Source organism: Scyliorhinus torazame, chromosome 4 (assembly GCF_047496885.1).
Source record: "Scyliorhinus torazame isolate Kashiwa2021f chromosome 4, sScyTor2.1, whole genome shotgun sequence".
Classification (NCBI taxonomy): Eukaryota; Metazoa; Chordata; class Chondrichthyes; order Carcharhiniformes; family Scyliorhinidae; genus Scyliorhinus; species Scyliorhinus torazame.
The window spans coordinates 133,144,987-133,171,258 of record NC_092710.1 but is presented as its reverse complement, the minus strand read 5'-3'; the positions used below and the strand labels follow the sequence as shown (position 1 = coordinate 133,171,258).

Sequence of the window (26,272 nt, the reverse complement as noted above, 5' to 3'; positions counted from 1 at the left end):
ATTTCACTGCTGACCAAAACATCTGGGCTATGTTTGCAAGAATTGCACACATCCTCTAACAGCATTTTGTAAAATGTACATATCAATAAATTATTAAAGGAAGTTTCAGTTGCTTTTAATGAAAAGTATACAGAGATTGCCCCAGGATGATTTCCCATCACCCCATATATGCTGGAGGAAGAGATTATTGATCATGAGAGTTACCGGTTTGCTTGACATAAGCAGTTTTCATGTTATTGAAAAAGATTGTCTTTTCATGGCTATGCAGTGAGTCAGCAAGAAGCGGATTATGAAGCACAATACAAGCAATTCATCTGGAGGGTGCGGGGGAATGATAAATAAAACTCCACAAGATGAGATAAGCAGAACCAAAGACCATAAATTTATGATAGGAGATACTTATTTTGCTGATGAAGCCTCCCAGTGAGCAAAAGGTGAACAGAAACAACTGATGGGGCTGACACACTGAAGGTGTGTTCAAACCCCCATTATCGCCAATAGAATAAGCCCAGATTGCCATCAGGAAACATTGTGGAATGAAATTATTGAAGCATAATTGATCCGGCAATATAGTCCTGTGACTTTCCTCTCACTTGCTGCATAAGACGTGCCTCGATCACATAGATGTATTTTTTCCTCTGCATCGTCGGTTCAGGATTTGTCCGCTCATATTCCTGCACCAATGAAAAGGAAGTTATGAGCCAAGAATTCCCTCAGGGCTTCGCCGGCTCCACTACTGTAATTTTGGTGGGAAATCCCATTTGCCCACATAAATAACTTGCATTTGAGGGCTAAGGGTCTGCCTGTTTCTACTACAAATGTGCCGGTAGCTTGGGCAAAAGAAGGTAGCTTTCTGAGGAATAATCTTCTGGGTTTTTTGCCTTCAGGTAAACCTTGCGTGTAAGATTGAACAAAATGAAAATGTTGTATTTGCAGTGTCAGTGACCATGATCACTAGTTAACTGTACATTGATGGAATAGAACCCCTTTTATTGTGTAGGCTGCAGCATTGTGTCTCGGGGTTCAGGCGGCCACACAGATGTCACCAACGTCTCACTGTACTTTTTGGAATACAAGCAATCTAGAGTAATTGAATTTCCTTGTTGTGCTGCTATTACTGATCTTCTTTGCAAAGGTACACAAACACGGGGTGGGAGAAGCGGGGGAAGCCGGGATTCTCCATCTGATTACTGCCCCGCACCGGGTCTTTTGAGGAAAATCTTCAGAATAAAGAGACAACCTTTTAAAAAAAAAAAAAAAAACTGGTTAGAGAGAACACCTGCTCAATAGAGGAAGCATTTCAAAGATAATAGATCATAAAGAGCTAGAAAAAACAAGCAAATCTCATCTCTCCTTTGAAATAAACCAGACCTGACAATCAAGAGGCGTGTAAAAGGTAATGAACTATAGAATTGAATGTAAAGAATACAGTCCAAACCTTTTAGGGTTCTCAGCATGCCCAGAGGCTTGAAACAGTTAAAGGGAATGAAAGTGACTGTGAAAAAAACACTTGAAAGATTTTCAACACATCAAGGGAAAGACTTTTGTCTTCATCTGACAGATCTTTGAACTTGACATACCTGAAGAGAGATAAAAAGGGTTCAAGGCTACAAAGGGAAGACTTTTAACCACACTTAACATGCTGAAAGACAGGTTAACGATTTTCCAAGGTAGAGAGGGAAGAACTGCCATACGGCCCCCATCCCGGGTAAAACCCCCAACATGATTCCCTCCCGCCCAGCCCAAGCCACCCCCCCCCCGAACCCCACCTCCCCTGAAGGACCCCCCTCGGCACCCTGAAGTAAAGTATAGAGATGTGAGGGGGCTGCAACAATATTCTGAGATCTGAGTACATTTCAAAAATGGTACCCCGATCTCGGGGGAGCAGGGCCTGTCAATGAGTTTAGACCCTGCCGCTCTCCAGGATAACGCAAAACATGCCCCTCACCAAAAAAGCTTCAAAGTGCCATTGAGTAGCACCTCGACATTGTTGCCAGTGTCAGCGGGAAACACACTAGTTTTTCCGCTGGCGGCATTCTTTAGTTTTTGTTCGGGAGAATCGCAGCCCTCAAGATTTCAATTGCTCTGATTCGTTGTGACTTTAATCACCTGGCATTCAGGCTACTGCAACAATAATATAGCACCTTGCTACACTTCATGAGTGGAAATGTTTCTTTGTTCATAGAATCATAGAATTTACAGTGCAGAAGGAGGCCATTCGGCCCATCGAGTCTGCACCGGCTCTTGGAAAGAGCACCCTACCCAAGGTCAACACCTCCACCCTATCCCCATAACCCACTAACCCCACCCAATACTAAGGGCAATTTTGGACTAATCCACCTAATCTGCACATCTTTGGACTGTGGGAGGAAACCGGAGCACCTGGAGGAAACCCATGCACACACGGGGAGGACGTGCAGACTCCGCACAGACAGTGGCCCAAGCCGGAATCGAACCTGGGACCCTGGAGCTGTGAAGCAATTGTGCTATCCACAATGCTACCGTGCTGCCCTAAAGTTTTTCTATTTGTTCTATTAACCTGCTGCTTATATATTTCAACTTCATTTTTCCAGATAAGCTGTATATGGGGCCAGGCCAGCTGTACCAGGATTTACAAAATCTAATGCATGATTTAAGTGTGGTTGGCCAGATTACACAACTTGTTGGTACACTTAAAGGAAATTATCAGGTATGGTAAAAATTTACTATTTTATGTTTAATGATATATGTTATTGCCAATAATTAAAAACATCGTCTAGATATTTTCCCAAGAGACATTGATTCATAATGAGTGACTGGATTAATAATGGCCATTAATGTCCTTTAAGAGATGCGTTGATAATTTTGACTTTGGTCAGTTGTGAAAAATGGGTAACGTTGGTTCAGCTCTCAACTTTTCATTTCCCTTGATTTCAGTACAATTGAATATCAGGAGGTCTACAAAAGACCTACGCCGATACTGACCATTTCACACTATTGCAAAAGTCAGAGTGACTTCCATTTAGTGAAAATATGTGTAGGAAACGAGGAATTGTGAAGTGGCAGATTGTTTTCATCTAATTGTTCTTGTGTGTTGCAGAGTGAAAATTTAAAATGCAGTCTTTTTGGCTGGTGTATATCTGTAAACATGACTTTCCTGAGATCTAAATGTATAGTCTTCAGCAAATTAGGACCAGATGGAATGCATTCTAAATTCCTCAAAGATATGAATAAAGAATTGAATGGCTATCTGGTTAACATTCTTAGGAATTGATAAATGCTCAAGTCCATCAGATGCTAGCCTGATGGAATAGTAGAGAATTGTAAATTTAGAGCAATGGACCGGTTAATGTAATTTATATGTCAGATGAAATAACCAGGAAAATACCATGGAGATACCGTTGAACCGTGCAGTGCAGAAGGAACCCATTCAGCCAAATGTGCCTGTATCAGCCCTTTGAAAGAGCTATCCAATTTTTTCCACTCCTCTGCACCCACCCTGCAAACTTTACCCATCCAAGTATTTATCCAAATCACTTTTAAAAGGCAGTGAGTACATTCCAAATCACAATAACTCGCTGTGTTTAAAACAAAAGTTTCCTCATGTTGGCCAGTTTCTTCTCTCTTTTGAAATCGGTCGTTGGATGGAATTTAATTGAGCCAGATGGAGTGGGTATGATGGCGGAGTGGGCTGCAAGATTTGGATGGGAGAACCCATGTCCGATTCCCAATGTCAGGAAAAGTGTCCATAATATGGTAGGTCGCAGAAAGGCCAGACATGGAAACCCTGCCCTCTGGAGGGGGAATTAGACTCATCAGTGAGTTACTTAAAGGCAATTATCCCTGAACCTACCAGAATTCAGTGGTGGCTTAGGGATTTAATGGGCTTGCACCGGACTTTAGTGACTCCTGAAAGCCATCCCGCAGACCCTATCAGGTTTGCCAGTGACCAGTCGGAGGTCTCTTGCCGACAAGCACTTGGTGCCCCATCAAGGGACTCAGTATTGGGAATTAGGGGAATCGCTGAAAACCACACCCTGCCTGTGCCCCACCACTCACTGGTGACCCCCTCCTGCCACACTCTTGGGGCCCAAGGACAATCCATTTTGAAGGCTACAAGGCAACAACCACAGCTCCTCGTGGCACTGCCGGCAATGGAGAGCTGCTGACCTCTGATTAGCCAGAACCTCCTGGTGGGGTGGATTTTGCACCTTACTGGTGTATTGATCACCTGGGAGGCCCAATGTTGCCAGCTAAATGCCTGATCCATCAATGGTGCCGAGGTGAAGATAGTTGACAGCTTCCAATTCCGAGGTGTAAACATCACCAATAATCCTGGTCCACCCACTTTGACGCTACGACCAAAGAAAGCACAACAGAGCCTATTCGTCCTCAGGAAATTAAGGAAATTCGGCATGTCCACAAAGACTCTTACCAATTTCTATAAATGTATCATAGAAAGCATCCTACCTGACTGCATCACATTATGACAATTGCTCGGCCCAACACCGTAAGAAACTACAGAGTCATGAACACACAGCCCAGCTCATCACACAAACCCGCCTCCCATCCATTGACTCTGCCTACACCTCCCGCTGCCTTGGGAAAATGGGCAGCATAATCAAAGACTACTACCATCTGGGTTATCCTCTCTTCCAACCTCTTCCATCGGGCAGCAGATACAAAAGTTTGAAAACACGCACCAGTAGATTCAAAAACAGCTTCTTCCCCCTGTTACCGGACTCCTGAATAGCCCTCCTATGGACTGATCTTTCTACGCATCTTCTCTATTGTTGTAGCACTATATTCCATATGCTTCTCCCGATATCTGTGTTTATGTATTTACACTATATATTTATCGTATTTTCTATGTTTTCACGTGTAGAGCCTGAACTGTACGCAGAACAATCCTTTTCACTGTCCCTTGGTACAGGTGACAATAAATCTAAATAATGTTGGGCCTCCTGGACTGAAGCAACGCTGGTCCCCCACCGGTTCTCCAACCAACTTTGGGGGGCAGAACCCCCGGCGCTGGAACTGAATTCCTCCCATTGTCTCTGCTTCCGCCGCACTTACAGGAAGCGAGTTCCAGCTCATTATCACATCACTATGTAAAAATGGTCTTCCTCACATTGCCCCTGCATCTCGTGCCCCAAACCTTAAATATGTTCTGCAGACCTTGTGCAATTAACTAGTGGGAACAGTTTTCCTTTGTCTATCTTATCTAAACCTGTCATAATCTTGTACGTCTCTATCAAATCCCACCACAATGTCCTTTGCTCCAAGAAGAACAATCGGATCTTTTCCAACCTAACTTCGTTTTCTAAGTCCCTCATCCTGGGGACTATGCTGGTGAATCTCATCTGCAGTCTCTCATGGACCCTCACATTCTTCCTAAAATATGGTGACCAGAAATGGATGCAGTATTCTAGTTGTGGCCGAACTAGAACTTTATACAGGTTCAGCATAACTTTTCTGATTTTGTACTCAATGCCTCTATCTTTGAAGCCCAAAATTCCATATACTTTGCTCAACACTCTTTCAATATGTCTTGCCACCTCCAAAGAAATGCACACATGAACCCATAAGCTCTCTGTACCTGCTCCCACTTTAGATCTGTGCCATTTAGTCTATTTAACCTCTGCTTATTTCAGCTGCCAAAATGCATTGCTTACCCATCCGTTAACCTATCCATGTCCCATTGCAGTTCATTAGGATCATCTGTACTATTTGGTACTCCTCAAAGTTTGGTATTGTTGGCACATTTTGGAATTTTACTCTGTAATCGAATGTCCAAGTAATTTATATATTCAAAAAACAGTGGTGTTAGCACTAGGGGGAAAAATACCACTGTCTACCATCCTCTAGTCTGAAACACAATAATTTACCCCTACCTCCTGTTTTCTACCATTATGCCATTTTTCGATATAAGGTATCAACACCCCATTTCCTTCAGCAGCCAGGGATGTGACCCATCTGGATCAGGTGAATTATCCGCTCTAAGCATAACCAGCCTTTCCAGTATGTTCGTACCAACAACATTCACCTTATCCATTACCACCATCACCTCCGTTTCTAGTAATATTTTGTCAGGGCTCTCTTCCTCCGTAAGCAGTTAAATTAGGTCTTCATTAAATATTTTAGCTTTGTTCTTCTCCCTCAAAGTATGTCAACCACTTTCTCCTTGATAGACCCTCTCTTGCTGCCTCCTTACAATTTTCATGCTTGTAAAATTTTTTTGAGGTTTACCTTTTATGTTGACTGCCATTTTATTGTTAACAAAGGAAACAGAGGTATCAGGGGTAGGCAAGATAAGTAACATTCAGGTGACAACCAGATTAGCCATGGACTTGGCTAACTGCTCCTAGTTAGTCCCCCACCCCTAGAATATGCCTAGCCTGTATCGGAAACAATCCTCCTTAAAGATCATCCATTGTTTCATTGAAGCCTTTCCTACCCATCTTTGGATCAGTTTTGCCTCAGCTAGGTCCCCTTTCATTCCACTGTTGTTCGCCCTCTTCCAGTTTAGAAGTCCCTTGTTAATTTTCCATTGCTCACCAAAACCTTATGATCCATGAGTAAGTGAGTCAGATGTTTCTCCACTGACGTTTGGTCCATTTGGTCAACCTCATTCCCAGCAATGCCTCTTCCCTAGTTGGATCAGGGACAATACTGGTCATGTAAGTTCTCCTGAACACATTTCAGACATCCTTATTCTGTACACTTAATTACTCAAATATTGATTGGGATCACATTAAAGCCCCTATTATCACCACACTATAGTTATTGCACATTTCTGTGATTTCTCAGACACATTTTCTCCTCTATCTCTCACTATTTGGAGGTCTTTGTAATATTCTTAAAATTGTGATCACACTATTTTTACTTCTCAATGCTAATCAAATCTTTCTTTGCCCCCTCAAGGATATCTTCTCTTTCCAACACTACAATGTTTTCCCTAATCAGTTCTGCCACCTCAACTCACTTATCTCCTTCCCTGTTTTTTCCTGAACACCTGAATATCATACACTTTGTCCTCATGTTTCAACCACGTTTTCATTTTGTCCACTACATCATGTTCCCAAATGGCTACGAATCTCATTCACGACACTGTGTATTTACATACATGTATTGTAAACCATTCTTTGTATACCCCGTAGACCTTCTTAGTCTGCTCCTAACTAATATGGTACAACTTCCTTCTCTAGTACTGTCCAACACTCTGCCTACTTTTTGCATTTTGTTCCTCTTTTCTATTTTTTTTGCTGGTGCTCATCCAGCCAAATTGATTTGACCCTTCCTCAACCACACTACATTGGTCCAATGAGAGTGGCACCTTGGTGACCAACCATTTGGCATGTTCCCGGGACTGTCCTGTAATTTTGCATTTGTCCCACTTCCCGGGTAAGCATTCCCTGAATTATTTTCTCTTGGTGCAGTCTTTCTGTCTGCATGTTAGTGATCTGCAACTGGGGATGTCATGTGGGAGTTCGAGCTGGCAGTATTAGAGAAGTTTGCGGGTCATGTGGCAATAGTATCATCATTCAAAGTACAAGAACAGTCTGCGCCCCCCCCCCACTCTAAGCTCTCATAGATTCTCCAGAAATCCCCTCCCCCTCACATCCTCGCACTCCGACAGCCATGTCAAAGTGTCCCTTATTATTTACTGCGAAAGTCGATCACCCTGAGTGGCACAAACTATGAAGACCTCTATACCTCCTTCCCCTTCCAGTCTGGCCACCCATCTACTATCCTAAATGCTTACTGCCTATGCGGTGACCACCTTCTTAAACCTATGATCTAGAAAACCCGCATCCTTGCTGATGCTCCGCACTGTCTGCAGCTGCCCCTCAGGAACTGAAATCCTCAGCTTGAGCTCTCAAGCAGCTGGAGACATTTCCTGCAAATGTGGTCCCCAAGGCACACAAAGTGGCCCGAAGTTCCCACACGGGCACAGGAATTTCATGCAATTCTCCAGCTGCCCATCTGCCGCTTTGGTGAAAAAAGTTCTATAACATCGTTAGTACCTTTCAACTAGTAATTTTAATTAATGCCTCGAGATCTGCTTTTTGCTAATACTCTTATGAAGTCACCTACTGTTACAATTCTTTATTGCAGAATTTAAATCCAACTGTAAGCCAGAATTGGACTGCGGGTCTTCAGAAACTCATATTTAAAAAAGAAGAAGAAATAAGAGCAGCAGATCGCTGCAGAATTCAACTGCAGCTGCCTGGAAAAGCAGACAAGTTGGTATTGAGTATATTCTGATATTGAGCATGTAGAGATTCCAAAGGCAGAGTGGAGTTGCTGTATTTTTCAGATGTTTGTCAATCATTTGAGACTGCAACGTCATTATGAATGAAGCCTTTTTTAACGTTTGGCTTCACAAACTTGTTGCTTTTTCCACCAATCATTTTCATACTGGGTTTCCCTTCTAATTGTTGACATCTGTCAGGACTTGTACAATTTGAAATTCAGTTTGAAATTAGATAAGATGGCCTCAGGCCAACTGCCAGGTATTTCCATATGCTTTTCAGAGGGCTAGGCCTGCTGGTAGTATAGGTGCATGACACATATACATCAGTCCTTTTGATCATTTTATTTTTACTTTTGGAGTGCCGCCTATTTCTTAAAATGAATCAAATATGTTTCTTCAATAAACCAATATATGTGAAGTATACTTTCTGTTTTAATTATAAGTGAGGAAGTCCAAGGACATGGATTTGGAGCTCTGGTGCACAAAAACTATGAAGGTTTAAATTCTTCAAGGACGGTGTACGTTTTTATTTTACATCAATTCTTATTTCTGTTCTGTTGCATGGCAATGAGAATGCTCCACCACCAGCTGCAAAAATTGCAATGATGCTATCCACAGTGTCATGAAGAGCTGCAGAACACCGGATTCATAATAACATTTAAAATGCATCATTAATGACCCATTTCAGGGTCTATATAAATCTTTGCTTGGTCTCTTAAATGTTCTTGCCATTGAAGACAAGTATTTAGAAGCATGAGCCTACTAAACAGAAATGAGTTATGCATGTTTGGCAAAGGAAGTGCCCTTGGTATTAAAAGGGGATAATACACAAACCTGGGGAGAGGGGGTGGAAATGTGTGAAGTGTGTGCATGTCACCAACATATGTTCCAAATCGCAGAAAGATATCAAGACCACACCACGGTGCAAAAGGCAATATTTAGCTCAAATGAGTTATGCATGTTTGGCAAAGGAAGTGCCCTTGGTATTAAAAGGGGATAATACACAAACCTGGAGAGGGGGGGGGGGTGGAAATGTGTGAAGAGCATGAATGTCACCAAGATATGTTCCAAATCGCAGAAAGATATTGAGACTCACCATGGTGCAAAAGGCAATATTTAGCTCAATCTGTTGAAGAGATGTCAAAGAGCACATCTTACAGTTGTACCTTACCAATTGGCATATGTAAGTGATATCTAATGCATCTTTTAGTGCTAAGAGCAGTCAAAGCTACTAATTTAAATTAAGGCACCATATTCGAGAACTTTATTAATCAATAACCTTTCTAACATTTTAAAAATACTTTTAAATAATAACTTTAAATATCTGGTGTGATTTTGTTTTGTTACAGATCTGGAAGGCCTTCATTCTTCACAGCAGTGTTTAATACATTTACTCCCACAAACAAACTCTCCTGGATGAGTAGTTTACAGATGGCCAAATTGGCCCTTGGTAAGTTTTTGTTGGCAGAAGATGTGCATTACTAGTCAAATAAGTGATGCTTTTTTCTCTGCTAATATTTTTGACTCTACATTTAACACCCAACTGCTTGCCTTAAGGCACGAGTATTTTCATACAAGGAATAGCTGAAAGATATGATCTGATTTTGAAAGATCAGGATTAGAAAGTAATTTCTTCTTGATATGAAACATGTGTATTGACTAATTAGTATCCATGTAATATCCATATGATATGTGCCTCTGAGGTTTCTATTGTAAATAGATTTCCGAATGTAAAAACAAATAACTTCAATTTTATCATCTTCTTTTCCCCTTCCTTGAAATAGGAGATGAAAACCAGCTGGGCTGGTTTTGTGCAGAGGATGATGGGAAACATGTAAAGCGGCAAAAGCATCCGCTCCTCGTCAGACACATGCCTGTCATGATGTCAAAAATGCAGGAGTTCAAGGTGGGATTTGCAAGTTCCATTTTAATGAAGATTATCTGACTCCAGGTTGGATTTTAGACCCATTTACAAATATTTAATGTCCCAGAGAAACTAAGCTTTGAGTTCCCATAGTAAATTTGCGGTGTTATTGGTAGATCAGTCCCATGGTAAAACCAGACTTGCTGTCTGGAGCATAGTAAGTAGCCAGCTTAATGGATCAACTGTGCCTACTTTTAGATGTAGTTCTGTTGATTCCCAAATTTCTTTCTCTGTCAGTCTGGCCTCAATAAAAGTTGAGATGGATTCGCACGTAAAAAGAAGTTATTTATTTAGCTTGCAAGCTTGATTCATTTCATAGAAATATAAGAGACATCCAGTTTCCTATATCCCAGAAAGCGAATGAACAAAGAAACAAAGGGATCTCTGCAAATCAATTCAAATAGTATCAAGTTTCACATACTCGACGCCCATAGGTCAGCCTATATCCCTCCTGACCTGTTTGATCTATTCTGATTGGCTCACTTCCAATCCCTTTCTCTGGCCCCTATCAATGCAGCATCACTCTCATAGACACACCTCTTCCTGCTTTTTCCATGCGGTCTCAAATCCCTTTCTCCCTAACTGCCAGAATCAAAGTGGCTTATTTCTACATTACATTAACTAGTATCTCTAAAGTAACTATTTTATATCACATTCGTCAGTTCAACACAGTTTTGATCATTCTTGGGGTCTGAGATGACATGCTTAGGTATCCCCATCAGGCATATTTTCAGTATTCCAAGGCACTGTTGATAAATGACCAGCCCAACTGGCTGATTACCAAGATCTGTAGGAGTCAACCTGTCACTCAGGACTGGGAATCTTCCCTCTTGGCTGCAGATAACCATGCATGCTGATGTTCTAATGGGTAAATTAATCTTAATTGGACAATAAGGTTAAATAAGGGCAGCATGCTAGCACAGTGGTTAGCACTGTTGCTTCACAGCGCAAGGGTCCCAAGTTCGATTCCCGCTTGGGTCACTGTCTGTGCGGAGTCTGCACGTTCTCCCAGTGCCTGCGTGGGTTTCCTCCGGGTGCTCCGGTTTCCCCCCACAAGTTCCGAAAGACATGTTTGTTAGGGGAATTAGACATTCTATATTCCCCCTCGGTGTACCCGAACAGGCTCCAGAGCATGGCAACTAGGGGCTTTTCACAGTAACTTCATTGCAGTGTTAATGTAAGCCTACTTGTGACAATAAAAATTATTAAAATTATATGTTTTGATAAGCTATGTGACTTTGGGCTAGATTCTCCGGGCGATCCGCTTGGTGACCAGAGATCCCCCCCCCCCCCCCCCCCCCCGAGGCAATGGAGTCTCCATTATATGTGGCTAGCCCATGGCGTTCTTGCGGTGGGTGGGAGAATCCAGCCCTTTAGCTGTTAGATTTCAGAGGCCCCTGCACAAACCTGGTGATCCCTAAGCTGTGGCAATTGGCAACTTGAACCCAAATTGTACCCAAATTCTCTGTGATTAGGTAAATGACATGTCCCCTTCAAGGGAAAATGTACAAGGACATAGGGCTTTGAGCTCTTTGAGCCTAGCCTATTCAATAAGATCATGGCTGATCTGGTTGTAGTCTCAATTCAACTTTCCTGTCTGCCCCCCCATAACGCTTGAGTCCATTGTCGATCAAAATTCTGTCCAACTTTGGATAAATTCAACAACCCAGCCTGTACTCCACTCCACGGAAGAGAGTTCTATATGCTAATGACCCTGAGAGGAAAACATTCTCACCTCAGCCTTAAAAGGGAGACTTCTTATGGTGTACCCTAGTTTTCATCTCCCGACAAATGGAGATACTCGTCCCAGTATCTCCTACCCCACGCCTCAGCACCTTACATATTTCAACAAAATCAGATCTCATTCTTCTAAATTCCAGCGGATGTAGGCCTAACCTGTTCAACCCTCCTTCACAAGATAAGCCTTTCATCCCAGCAATGAGTCAAGTAAACCTAATCTGTACCGTTTCTAACATAATTACCTGTATTTTGTACAAATTAGGAGACTGCACACAGTATTCCAGGTCTCCCACAGCCCTGTACAGCTGAAAGAAACTTCCCACCTTTCGTATTTCATTCCTCTTGCAGTAAGCACCAGCACTTTATTTGCCTTCCTAACCTCTTGCTTTCCTGCATACTAACTTTTTGATTCAAATACCAGGACACCCACATTCCTCTGTACCACCGAGTTCTGCAGACTCTCTCCATTTAAGTAGTATATTGCTTTTTTATTCTTCCTGCCAAAATTGACAAATTCACCGTTTTTCCAAATTATACTCCAGCTGCCAAATATTTGCACTCAGTTAGAACCATAGAATTGAACCATAGAATTCCTGCAGTGCAGAAGGAAACCATTCGGCCCATCGAGTCGTATCCCACGCTCAGTATCCTACTACAAACTCCTTAATAATGGATTCCAGCGGTTTCCCTATGACAGACCTCTGGGTAATCTGGCTGTAGTTCCCTGCTTTCTGTCTCCCTCCTCTCTTGAATAAAGGTACGCACATCAAATCCTATAAAAGAATGCTCTCATTTATCTGGATCTCTGAATGGTTTGGAATGGAGGCATACAGTTGGTGCTCCCTGGTTGTGAAGAATGATTGTAGTGAATTGGCTCCAATGAAAGAGTTACTGGAACATGCTGCTGATTCACTAATGCCTACTGTCATGTTACCGCCAAAGAATAATTTCACTCCCTTGGGAGCGAGAGCATGGTGGTTTGTTTCCAAGCATGTTAGACCACGAGCTTAAGAAAATAATTTTTGAAAATGAAGTTTTAATACTCATTGAGTTCTTCTGATAAGTGCAGCTATTCTGCCGAAGGGCTCGTACTGAAATGTCAGCCTGTATGATCATTCTGCAGAAGCTGTGTGTTTCCAGGATTCCCTGTTTTTGTTTCACATTTCCAGCATCTGCAGTTTTATTTTCTTGGTAGGTTCGCTGTCACGGTTAACAGCAGTTTGAGCACTTAATGGGAGCTTAAAATGTTGATGGTAAACAGACTTTGCACTGCTGAGACTACTGTTCCTGTCAGAGAGGCGCAAATAAAGAGTCACCATCATATTTAGTGCTCTTTTGTTCAATTAGGTCACTACTGTATTCCTCAGTTGTTGTTTTAGATGGTGTTTTAAAATAATACAACTTTTTGCCTGTTTCACATCCCATACTTCCTTGATTAACGAAAGAATTTGCTTCCTTGCCCGAGACATGTGCAGGTTATATTTATAGTCAAAGAAAGCACCACATGTCAGAGGGTAATGGGCAACTGTCGTGTGCTTTCTTTGACCTGGAAGCAAAGGGTTTCCAAACACATTCAACAACAGAAAATTTCTCTCACCCTATGTTGGAAACTATGCTGTCATTCTTATAACGTCCCCTTTGCTTCTAGTTTTGGCATGCAGCTTAAAGTAACTATAAAGTACTGACTCACTTTGCAGGCTGTCATTTGGGTAAGTTCAACACATGCTGAGGCTAATCCAACAGGCTAAGAAGGTCCCCAGTCTGTGCATATCCTGCTCAAACCACCCACAGGCCTGGTGACAATCTGCCTCAGTGTCAAAAGGCCAGGTAGAAAGAAAAGGTATCAGCCAGTGTTTCTGTACCTCACACCGGAGTGACACTACTCCCCGCCTCCCCCAGATGGAAAATATGCATGTGCAAATATTGAATAAAAACAGGATAGACTGTGATTTCCTCCTGGCTCATTCCATTCGCATGGTGTATTAACATGAAGCAATGCCAAATTGTGAAAAACATACTTTCCTCAAGTTACCCATTTTATTTTATTAGGTTGAATGTGCCATTCATAACCCAGAATGCTGTAATGCATCTGACGCACCTAATACCATCTCTATGGAACATGGATATCTGTGGGTAAGTAAGAATATAAGTAATAAGAACAGGAGTAGATCACATAGCCCTCGATCCAGCTCGACTATTCAATATGATCATGGCCAATCATTGGTATCAGCTCCATTTTCCAGCCTGCTCCTCAGAAGTCTGCTTCAGTTGGGCGAGAATTGTTGAAACTACATTAATGAACCATTGGAAATATCGTAATGTGCTCTCAGTGCCTGAGTGCAGAAGAGTGGTGCAGAATTTTTATGTAATGCCTTTTCTTTGCGAGGAGTCACGAACGATCAATTGATAGAATGTTCTTCTTGCTTTAACTTTGCTTCTTGTCCCTGCCCAAGCCCCGCCTTAATGCTGAAAGCAATAGGATGTCAGTGAATTTAATATCCAGTGCTTCATGTTAATTTGGCTTTTTTAAAAAAACTAGTTCAGCCTTGTAGAACTTAGATAAAAAATACCATATCAGTCATCAGCAAATGATGACTGCAGCAATTTTTAAGAAACTTATTTGGTTTGTACTGACGTGTAACTTGTACTTTTCTGATTGCAGTTATCACACTCTGTGGGCTGCTACTGAGAGAATTTAGTTTGTTTGTGGGATCTGAGTTTTATAACCCAGCATTTATTTCCCATCCGTAATTGCCCTTGAAAGGCGGTGGTGAAATACCTTCTTAAATGCAACTTAGTGGCTTGCTAGGTAGTTAAGAGCCAATCGCATTGCTGTTGGTCAGAATTTTCATGTTGGCCAGAATAGGTGGGGACTTCAGGTTTCTTTTTCTCAATGAAACCAGATGGTTTCCTCCGGGTGCTCCGGTTTCCTCCCACAGTCCAAAGATGTGCAGGTTAGGTGGATTGGCCATGTTAAATTGTCCTTAGTGTCCAAAATTGCCCTTAGTGTTGGGTAGGGTTACTGGGTTATGGGGATAGGGTGGAGGTGTGGGCTTGGGTAGGGTGGTCTTTCCAAGAGCCGGTGCAGACTCGATGGGCCGAATGGCCTCCTTCTGCACTGTAAATTCTATGAAATCTATGATGTTTAGCTATAGTCCGATGGTTTGTGATCGCCATTACTCATCCTAGCTTCTTATTCTAAATATATTTAATCAGTTGATTTAAGTGGCCAGCAGGCAGTGATGGGATTTGAACATTTGCTCTGTATTTAAAGCTCCCTTGATGGCAGGTTTGATGGTTTATTTTAGGAAGTGCTAAGGGTTTTGGCCAAGGGTGGTATCATGACCGGTACAGGCTTGGAGGGCCGAAGGGCCTGTTCCTGTGCTGTATTGTCCTTTGTTCTTTGTTTTGGGTGCAGCATGTCAAATCCAGCTTGTGACCTGCTCGCCACCTACTCAACCATTGCTGCCCACTGCCTAAGCACCCACTCCTGCCTGCTGCCTACTGACACGCTCCTGCCCCCACCACAATTTTACCAGAAACGGGAAAGAGCCAGTGGGCTAATTGAACTGGTAGCGGGAGAGGCTCCTGCCAAGTGGCCAGCCCGGCATGTTTCCATGCAAGGCTGGGGGTGGACGAGGGATTTCCTCGTTAACTGACCCCTTGGGCCATTGAAGGACCCCTCCTACCTGCAGAGAGCTGGCAGGGCCCCGGAGAGGTTCTTGCAGCTCTGGCTGCGGATACGGGGCCCCGCGGCCGCCCCGTGGGGCATGGCAGACTCGGACCGTGGAGGGGCACCAGAAATGTAGGCCCCCCCACGGGATTGCGTGCGCCCGCGGGTCCGTGATGCCCGATCGCCCCCTGGCCGTCCATGAAGCCCCCTCCCGGTGATCGATTCCCCCGCCCCCCACCAGGGCGGCCGCAGACTGAGTCCGCAGCTGCCACCGGCCGTACCTGACGGCCGATTGGTTAGAACCATGCCGTTGGGAACTCGGCCAGTTTTCCTCAGAGAATCACGGGGGGAGGGGGCCTCTGTCAATGGACCCCTCGCACCGCGTAGTTTGCGCGCGAGAGACTCCGGAGTGATTCTCCGGGGAAATCACGAATTCGGCACGGAGACTCGGAGAATCTAGCCCACACAATTCTAATCCATCACTGAATGCCTCCTGAAACCTAAGATGCAGTACCAGCAGTGGCCATGGTGGCGCTGTCAGTACGTGAGAGCTAACCACCTCTGATCAGCTTTGAGGCAGCTTTGAGGTGAGACTCCCTGGGTGGAATTCAGTGATTCACACCCTCACTCTGGACTTTCGTGGAGAAAGTACAGAGTGATTCTCCATTTTGAAGGGGGCTTGCAGGAGTGCTCCTCGCAGCCCCGGCTGCCGATTATAGGGCCCTGCACTTCCAGCCGCGGGTCCGTGCAACATGACGGACCCACACAATGGGCTGGCCCCGACAACATAGGCCCCACCAGATTGCGCACACCCGCAGATCGGTGGCTCCCGATCACGAGCCTGGCCATCCTGGAGGACCCACCCGGTGACAGATCTCTCCCCCCCCCCCCCCAAACAGGGCAGCCGCAGACTTGGTCCGCAGCCGCCACTCCGCAATCCCACTGGGTGGAACCATGAGTGAACCACGCCGGCGGGAAATCGGCCAGTTGTCGGCGGAGAATCGCCACGGGGGCCTCTTTCAATGGCCCCCAACTGCCGCCGATTCGACTGCACGCGCTACTGGCGGTGATTCTCCGGTCCCCGAAGAATCGCGGGAAGGTGTCGGACCCAATCGAGGGTCTGAAGCCCCATTCTCTGCCGCTGCGCCGAGCGTGATTTGGGAGCGGAGGCTCGTGGAATCCCACCCAAGGTCCCTCAGGGACAGAAATCATTTCTTCATCCTATTAACAGCTGTGGGGCTGCAGTTCCTCCCCTGTGAGGACACCTCGCAGCTTTTTGCTTGGGTGGGCAGTGATCTTAGTGACTCATATAATTCAGCCCCATGTTTCTGAATCATTAGTCCAGGCCTCATTGAAATACTAGCCCAGTAATATAACCATCCTACCACCACACTCACAAGATTCAAAGAATAGTGCAACTCAAAACGAGGCCATTAGGACTATCACATTTACACAACTTCTTTGAAGAGCCAGCCAGTTGGACCCTATCCTCCGCTCTTTCCCTTTATCCCTCCAATAACAGGAGAGATTTTCCACACCACTAGACGGCCCGCCATTGGCCAGTGGCTGGATCGCCTGGTCCCGCCATTGTCAATGGGATTTTCCCATTGAATGCACCCTTCGCCTTCGGGGAAACGTGCGGAGGAGGTGCCCCGTGGGCAGGACCGGAAGATTCCTTTGGCATAAAAGGCCAGAATGTTCCGGCCATTGGTTAATTTGACAATTTATCCAACTCACTTTTGAAGGATGCTTTTAAATCTGCATCATGAAAACACCATCATCTTGTGTATTCTCTGCCAAGCCACGCATCATCCTGACTTGGAGCTATATTGTCTTTCTTTCATTGTTGCAGTGAAAACTTCTGGAACTCCATGCCCAACAGCACTGTGGATGTACCTACACCACCTGACTACACTGGTTCAGGAAGTTTTCATCATTGCCTTCTGAAAGGAATTTTGGGATGGTTAATGAATACTGGCCTGACCAGTGACCCCCCTCAGTCCTTGAATGGAGAAAGAAAAAAATCTACCACCTTATCAAGCAGTACATACATTCCACCTCCTGACATTCATTATGTAAAAAATGTTTCCCCAGTTCTTCTATCAATCACCTTAAATCTGTGCTATTTGGTTAGCGATTGCTCGACCATTGGAAAAAGGGACACAAAATCTTTATGATTTCAAACATCTGCAGCAAATCTCTTCTTAGTCCTTTCCATTTTAAGGAGAACAACCCCAGCTTCTCCAGTCTATCCACTATAATTCCTCATCCATGCAGCTATTCCAGTAAATCTCTTCTGTACCCTCCCCAAAGCCTTAACAGCCTTCCTGAAATGTGGTGCCCAGAATTGAACACAGTACTCCAGAGCTGGGGCCAACCTGGTGTTTTAGCTTAACATGCTGGCTTTTGCTTCTGTTTATAAAGCTCAGGACCTCATATGCTTTACTAACTGTTTTTGTCAACTTCTGTCACAAACAATGATTTATGCACAAACACCGACAGGTAGACCTCAAATATCTTTTAAAATTGTGCCGTTCAATATGAACTGTCTCTTTTCATTTTTCTTACCAAATTGTGTTCACCTATTCCACAAACCTATCAAAGTCCTTTTGATACCTCTGACAACCTTCCTCATTGTTCGCTCCACTTCCAAGTTTAGTGTTATCTGTAAATTTTGAAACTGTGCCTGGTATTCCCAAGTCCAAGTCATTAGCACATCATCAAAAATGGCAGCGTTCCTCCTCCTGAACCTTGGAACTCCACTGCCTGTCTCCTTTCAGTATGAAAATTATAGTCATTCACTACAACTTTGCTTCAGTCTGGTTATAAACTATCTGGAATAAACTCGGTTTGTGAATAAACTTGGTTTGTTCTCACTGGAACGAACAAGGTTGAGGGGTGACCTGATAGAGGTCTACAAAATTATGAGGGGCATAGACAGAGTGGATGGTCAGAGAACTTTTCCCAGGGTGGAGGGGGTCAATTACTAGGGGGCATAGGTTTAAGGTGAGAGGGGCAAGGTTTAGAGTAGATGTACGAGGCAAGTTCTTTACGCAGAGGGTAGTGGGTGCCTGGAACTCGCTACCGGAGGAGGTGGTGGAAGCAGGGACGATCGTGACATTTAAGGGGCATCTTGACAAATACATGAATAGGATGGGAATAAAGGGATACGGACCCCGGAAGTGTAGAAGATTTTAGTTTAGACGGGCAGCATGGTCGGCTTGGAGGGCCGAAGGGCCTGTTCCTGTGCTGTACTTTTCTTTGTTCTCCAGGTTTTTGCTTCAACCCTTTTGTGCCCATGCTGGCACTGTCCTTCCTATCCCACTGGCTTAAATCAAAGCCAATACTCTACGCTATGATACATCTTTTGAAAGTCAATACACGCAACTGCATTGCCCTCTTCCACTCTTTCTTTTACCTCATCGAAAAAGTTATTCAAGTTAGTTGAACAAAATTTGTCCTCAACAAATCCAAGTTTATTAGTCCAAGTAGCTGCTAATTTTCTCTTGAATTATTGTTTCTAAAATCATCCCCACCGTCGATGTTCAATGGGATTGCCTCTCCATTATTTTGAGCTACTTAGCAGTACCATGGTTTTTTTGCATCCCACTTCTGGGTTCCCTGGCCAATCAGGGAGGCAAGGCGGGGTCATATGCTGGATCTGTCAAAGGAAGGATTTGTAATTAATGGAACCCCAGCAGGGGTCAGAAAGGGTGGACAAACATGGTTTTTTGAGGCTGCAGTCACCAGAGGCATGGAGAGGAGGCTTGGGAATGTCACCGGACTCCTCTCTATTACCTGGAGGTCCTGTTGCAAGATCGGAGGTGCTGCAGTAAAGTGATCTTTTCTAGTGATAGCCACCTTAATGGTCACTGACAGTGCATATCCAGCTGTCCCACTGTTTGTTCCAGGTGTCAGCAGAGACCTACTGTGAAAGCCTATAGCACTGGCGCTCAGTTTTGTTGCGGGAACTGCTCCTCTACCTATAGACGTTATGTTGGGAGTCTGACAACCTTTGATCTGGATCTCTGTGTTCATCCCCTCTAATCTGTGGAGGGACATATAGCTGAGCTAAAGGCAGCTGGCACCAGTGTCCTGGCACCAGTGTCCTGGCACCAGTGCTGTCAGTGTTGGCTCTGCTTCTCCTTTTGTTCATCTTGAGAGGTGCAAAGCCGAGTTATATAAACTGCTCCCATGTCATGATGAAGGCTGGCAGCTGGGATCTGCAGCTGGATGTGGATGAAGTGCAAGAGAGATGAAGTGACTTCAAAGAAGTCCGGAATCACCTGTCAAACATGGAAAACCGCTTTACTGATATAAGGCTATCCAGCTTGTTCACTTCAGTGGAGAAGCACTGCCTGCTGTGCACTGGCCTTGCTGACCCGGAGAGTTGTTCCCAGCTCGAGGTATCGGTTCACTAGTGTAAAGCTAGAATGCAGAGTTAAAGAAACACAGAACTGCTTGTCTGCAGCATATTCTAATTACCGTCATGGCAGTCCGAATATGGTGCCCACTCACCTTCAAATCCACTCAGATGAAACCTGGAAAAGAGCGGGATTGTATTGCGACCCAGACCCAGTGTCACAAAATGTAAACCTAAAGGGATTTGCCTCCATGTATGCACTCAAACCCACCTCCCCTTCCCAGTGAAAATGCCCCCCATTTTTGTCAACACCAAACAAACTGATTCTGTTATTGACAGCTTAAAGACATTCTGGGTGCGATTCAATCACCGCGTTGCACCCGATGCCGATCTTTACGAACCAAGAGCATTGCAGGACAGGCCCAAGTCGGGCCTTGCGCCTGCCGCAAAACCTCACACGCCTCACCCGACTCGCGGTGCCCGGCGTGATCTGGATCACTCCCTCGCTGGGCCATTAGACTCAACTAAATAAGTGCGGCATACTTGAGGCCGCATTCAGCCGACATGCAGAGACCAGGTGTGATGGCTGCTCCGGGGGTCTCAGAGGCATTGGAGCTCCGTGGCTGGTTGGGGGCAGAGCAGTACCCTGGCACTCGCACTGGCATCCAGGCACCCTGGCAGTGCACAGTTGGCACTGCCAGGGGTACTGCCCAGGTGCCAATCTTGCATGCCAGGCTAGCAATGCCAGGTTGGCACTGAAGGGTCATGGCCTGAGGGCATCATGCCCATGAAAGGGGGGGTGAGAGGGATGTGGTGTGGGAGGGTGAAGGGGGTATGAAGGTTTGTGGGGTGAAGGGGGTTCCTGAATGGGGGAGGTTCACAAGGTGGTGTGGGGGGCCTGAAAAGGGGGGCCCTCGGTAACCTCATAGCGGCATGTTCTCACTTGGACATTCCCATGTCTGGGGGCGGGGTGAGGGGGGAGCTCACTTAGAGATAATAGAAAATGACACCCTGATCTCTGAGGAGGTGGTCTCCCCAGGGGTCCAGCTCCCCACTGCTGAAAACATTTCTAAGGTGTGGGCTAGACCGGGGAGAAGCTCCTCAAGGCCAAAAAACTGTGGGTGAATCCAGGTCTAGATCACTTTAGGGCACGATTCAACGACTGCCTTGTGGTTGTCGCAGATCTGAGCGTGCCGGGTGAATAGGGGGAGGGTAAAATCGAGATTTGCGCCGGAAGCGAACCATTTTGCGATTCATCCGCCCGCTTCTGATGGCGAGTTCTGGATCACATAAATGAGATTGAAGTCAAATGCAGTGGCCTCCCAGGAATTCACCAGCTCCCCACCGAGAAGTCATGCGAGCGTCATTTTGTACCCTTTTCAAATACGGGAAGCTGGCACAATGTTACTGAACGGAAGTGAGGAGGTGAGCAGCCCTTTCCATTTTCCGGCTTGCAGCTCAAGGGCACCGTAGCAGCTGCCCCAGTGTTTGGTGTGGGAGAGGGTCCCTTCAGGGGGGTTGGGATTGTTCGGAGGGGCTGGAGCATTCCAGGTCGGGGGTCGCCCCTGTGTTGGGGGGGTGGTGCGGTGCTTTGCGTTTGTAAGACCTTCAAGACACCTTTAAATATTGTGCAAACCCACAACAGGGATAATCACAGCTGCAGCCTTTCTGTCCTATCAGACTCTTACAGGACAGAGCCCTGCCGTGGCTTTTCTCCTGAAAGCAATGTCACCCTCTTTGACTGTGACCAGCCTCTTGCGTGACAGTTGAATGCTACGTCAAATGAAGAATTAGCCTTGTTAGTTGTGATAGCACTCCTCGAAGGCACTGGTGTCATGTCTCAGAGGGTGATTAGTGCACTGCATGTCCAGCAAACATGATGCCTACATAGAACATACAGTACAGAAGGAGGCCATTTGGCCCATCGAGTCTGAACCGACCCACTTATGCCCTCACTTCCACCCTATCCCTGTAACCCAATAACTCCTCCTCCCCTTTTTGGTCACTAAGGGCGATTTATCATGGCCAATCCACCTAACCTGCACGCCTTTGGACTGTGAGAGGAAACCGGAGCACCCGGAGGAAACCCACGCAGACACGGGCAGACTCCGCACAGACAGTGACCCAGCGGGGATCGAACCTGGGACCCTGCCGCAGTGCTATCCACTTGTGTTGCTCACCAACAGTGTGCCTGTACTCTAGGAGCATCAGTACCATAGAGGCTGCTGCCAACGATCAAACACTAAAGAGCAGGATTCACCACTGAGGATCCTTTCGCGGTCAAAGGGTAAGTATCTGGATGAGTAGAGGGCAGCTAATGTTCCTAGCAGAGGTCTGCAGTCTAGATTTTAGTGGCTCCTGATGTGGCGGGGAGTGAGTGCGTAGAGCAAGGTTTTCCAGCACAACTGGCTCACTGGATTCCACTCTGAGAGACGGCAGGACAGTCATAGTAAATGGCTTGGGTGATTTGGAAGTCCTAACTGATTGTTGGTCTCTCCCCTTCTCCAATTCCTTCCAGATAAAACAATGTTGCTGCTGAGGTGGGCAGACATGTAGAAGGCAGCAATGCCAACTCAGCCAGGGGACCTCTGCACATACTGAAGTCCTGGCCACAATCAGGCTGAAAAGGGAGCCAGAAAGGGGAAGCCAGTGACTGAACAAAGTGTACAGCCATTGTTGGCCATTCCATGAGCTGAAGGACAGCATATGCCACAGAAGAATCCATCTCACCATGAAGGTCACTGTAGCCGTAAACCTCTATGCCACTGGGTCATTCTAGGGCTTGAGCAGGGACCTATGTGGCATATCACAGTCACCAGGAGGTGACGGATTCTCTGTACTCCTGGGCATCAGACTACATCACCTTTGAGTTTGACCAAGCTCACCAACATGCCCGGGCTGCAGAATGTGCTGCCATTGCTGGGATGCCTCAGGTCCAGAAGGCAATTGAAGGCATGCATGTCACGCTACAAGCACCGGGGGATCAGGGAGTTCCTTATATTAACCGGAAGGGGTTCCACTCCTTGAATGTTCAGATTGTGTGCGACCACCACCTCAAAATCATGCACGTGTGTGCCCGCTGCCATGGGAGCGTACATGACAGCTACATCCTATGGCAGCTACACATGGGGCACTGGGAGATTCCAGTGGCTTTGAGGACCATCCCAGGATTACGGGTTGGCTCGTCAGGGACACAGGACAATCGCTGAGGATATGGCATGCTGGAGGAGGAGATGGAGGGACATGCGGTGTCATCTGAGGAGGAGGACGCGGACCAGGGGGGGCTAGAGGATGAGCCTAAGGAGGAGCTGGAGATTGGAGGTTAGGCTGTGGCGAGGATCCAAGATAGATAAAGTGTAGATAGAATGGACGTTTAGAGGATGTTTCCACTGGTACAAAGAACTAGAACCCGGTGCCACAGTCTCAGACTGAAGGAACGATCGTTTAAAACTGAGATGAGGAGGAATTTCTTCAGCCAGAGGGTGGTGAATCTTGGAACTCTTTGCCGTAGAAGGCTGTGGAGGCCAAGTCACTGAGTGTCTGTAAGACAGAGACAGATAGGTTCTTGATTAATAGGGGATCAGGGGTTATGGGGAGAAGGCAGGAGAATGGGGATGAGAAACATATCAGCCATGATTGAGTAACGGAGCAGACTTGATGGGCTGAATAACCTAATTCTGCTCCTAGGGCTTATGGTCTTACATGTGAGGAAGATCAGGGAGGCCTCATCGTCTCCAGATTCTCCTAGGACAAGGCTTCGTCCGTCAGCTCATCACCTCCCCCCTCCACTGCTGTCTGCCTTGGAAGTTCCTGCTTCCACCTATGTGCATCAGCAACTGTGTGGTGCTCACCCGAACCCTGTCCACTAATGTCGCCCATCGAAGTGTGTGTCTATGCACTGTTGGAAGCTGCGGGTGATAGATGTGACGCATTACCTGTGTTATCCATCGAGTTCTCCGAGATGGTCTCTTGGGTGTCGGCGGGGGAACGGCGGAACATCGCCGAATGGCCCAGCCTCATCAGATGGTGATCCTGCAAGTCAATGGACGTGTAGTCAGTGGGAGGAAAGAATAATTTTGTGAGAGATCAACAAGTCACTTGAGACAAGTCATCTGGGTGAAGGGGCAGTAGTACGTCCTCACCTCTCTGCTGCACTCCAACCTCGCTGACGGTCACTGCTCTCTCCTGGGGCAACCCCGTGATCTCCTGGGCCCGTTCCTCATAGAGGGTGAGGACTCGCATCTCTGGGGCTCCTCCCACCATCTTCGTCCTTTCCCTCTTATTATGGGCTATCTTCTCCTGCGGGGACAAAGAGAGGGAATTGTGAGCCGCACGCTTGATGAGTCAGGGGGGTCTATAGCAGGTGGCATGTGTGGGCATGGCACCAAGACATGAAGGGATTGTGCTGGTGGGTGCCAGGGAGTTCTGAGGAACAAGCTTGAAGATCATATGTGGGGAGGGTGTGAGATATCAGCCAGTGAATTGGGGGAAGGAGAGGGATTTGGACATTTGAGGGATGACAGACAGAATTGATATCAGGAGAGAGGTGATAACTTACACTTGCAACTCATTAGAGATCGTTCGACTTCTCCAAGTTGGGCTTCAGTCCTCCTGGTCATACTGCCAGTGCTGACAGCAACTGCCATTTCCTCCCAGGCAGCATTGCTGACTCTGCTGCTGGTTCTTTGACTCCCTTGGGCAACAGGTGCCCCACCTCTCATCCACATCGAGAAGCCTGATCAGGTCGGCATCCACAAAGCGAGGAGCAGGTTTGCGCGTTGCCATGCTTTTTTATTGACTGGGAGATAGTGGTGAGGGAGCATTCAAAAGCAGCTCCCCCTTGTTCGCGGTGAGACGCTAAGCCGTGAGTCATACAAATCAGACGAGAAGGGAGCCAAGAATGCTGAGATTTGCGTGGAGACTCATTTTTGACACTAGGAGTCGTTGAATACAGGCCACGATCTCACCGACACGAAACACCCCACCTTAAGTGCCCAAAAGCGGACTTAACCTTTGTCCGCTGAATTGCACCCTTAGAATTTTTTTGATTGAATCATGCCCTCTCTCTTTCTTGCATTGTATCCTCCTTGATCAAAACTACTGCTCCTCCTTTTTTAATCCCTTCCTTCTCTTTGCTGAATGGCATGCACTCAGGAATGTTAGCCATCCAACTCCACCCCACCACCTTTTTCTGAGCTAGATCTCACCGTGACATACTCCCTCACATGCAGCTCACCAACCATATCAACTACACTTTCTGCAATCGCACCAAACTTTGTATTTAATATTATCCCACTATTCATATAGATGGGTCCCCTGGGATGTGTTTCCAGATAACCAAGCCTCCCGGCACTTGTTTGATTGACCAGATATTCCCCAGACGTTTCTTTTCTCTTCTCGGTCCCAAGTCGTCTTTTCTCCTAGGATTGGCAAGGCCAATTTGGAGAGATGAGGTAGATGAAGACCATTGTGTTCAGAAATTACACTGTGACAGTTTGGCACGATGAAGTAGCTGATATTTTCCTCTCCTTTGGTTTCATGTTGTGCCATGCATTGTGCAAGCGTGTAGAGAATTCAAGCATGTAGCAAATTCAAATATTTTCTATTGATATTCAACAATGCAAGTAAAGCAAGTGATTAAAAGGGCGCTATTGACAAATTGCTCTCCTTTTTTTCAAGCTGTTTAACAAGTTTATTGGAATTTGCATTAATCTGATTCGGCCAATCATTGCAGACAACTCTTAACAACTTAAAGCTAAAAATTATTGAATATTTCAGAAAGCACTCAAGTATCAAAAAATCTAGTTTACAGATTGTTCAATTTCCTGTAATCTCAGTTGCATCAAGATTGGCAGTAATGTCTTGTTCCTGCCTTTCTTAACTCCTGTTGGATGTTCTGTGGAGCTTTGGTCGTGTTCTTTTATTCCACTGACTTGCTGCTGTTTTTTTGTTGCAATGCTTTGTAAATAAGACTATGAAGATTGTCAGATTTACGAATGCCTTATTCTCCACTTTTAATGAGCAGATTGGAAGTTGCACCAATCAAATGGGACAGATCACCATAGTCACACTTCATAATTCCAATCCTAAAGTTATTGAATGTTTCAATGTTGAGTCTCGTATACTGGCAATGACGTACGTCCCAGATGATGACAAACCAGAAGACTCTGATGTCTTTCCTGACTCCGAATCTACAACTACAAAGGCCATTGAAACCCCAACCATCTGTCTTGGCATGGAGGAAGGGAGGTGAGATATGCAATGAAAAAGAATAGACAGTGATTAAATATAAAATCGATCAAATGTACAATAGGCAGGATACACTTGGCTGCTGCT

General features: G+C 45.6%; 1 protein-coding gene across 5 annotated transcripts in view; it reads left to right on the top strand.

Annotated features, from left to right (window-relative positions):
- Positions 1–26,272, top strand: part of arhgef10 (Rho guanine nucleotide exchange factor (GEF) 10) — a 445,239-nt gene that overhangs the window by 282,250 nt on the left and 136,717 nt on the right. For 4 of the 5 annotated variants that reach the window (XM_072498626.1, XM_072498623.1, XM_072498625.1 and 1 more), the window contains exons 19-25: positions 2,574–2,689; positions 8,098–8,225; positions 8,680–8,754; positions 9,586–9,686; positions 10,021–10,142; positions 13,950–14,033; positions 25,962–26,185. In XM_072498626.1, the coding sequence (XP_072354727.1) occupies positions 2,574–2,689; positions 8,098–8,225; positions 8,680–8,754; positions 9,586–9,686; positions 10,021–10,142; positions 13,950–14,033; positions 25,962–26,185 (850 nt within the window). The remainder of the gene's footprint in view (positions 1–2,573; positions 2,690–8,097; positions 8,226–8,679; positions 8,755–9,585; positions 9,687–10,020; positions 10,143–13,949; positions 14,034–25,961; positions 26,186–26,272) is intronic. The other variant, XM_072498624.1, reaches the window with a different exon arrangement.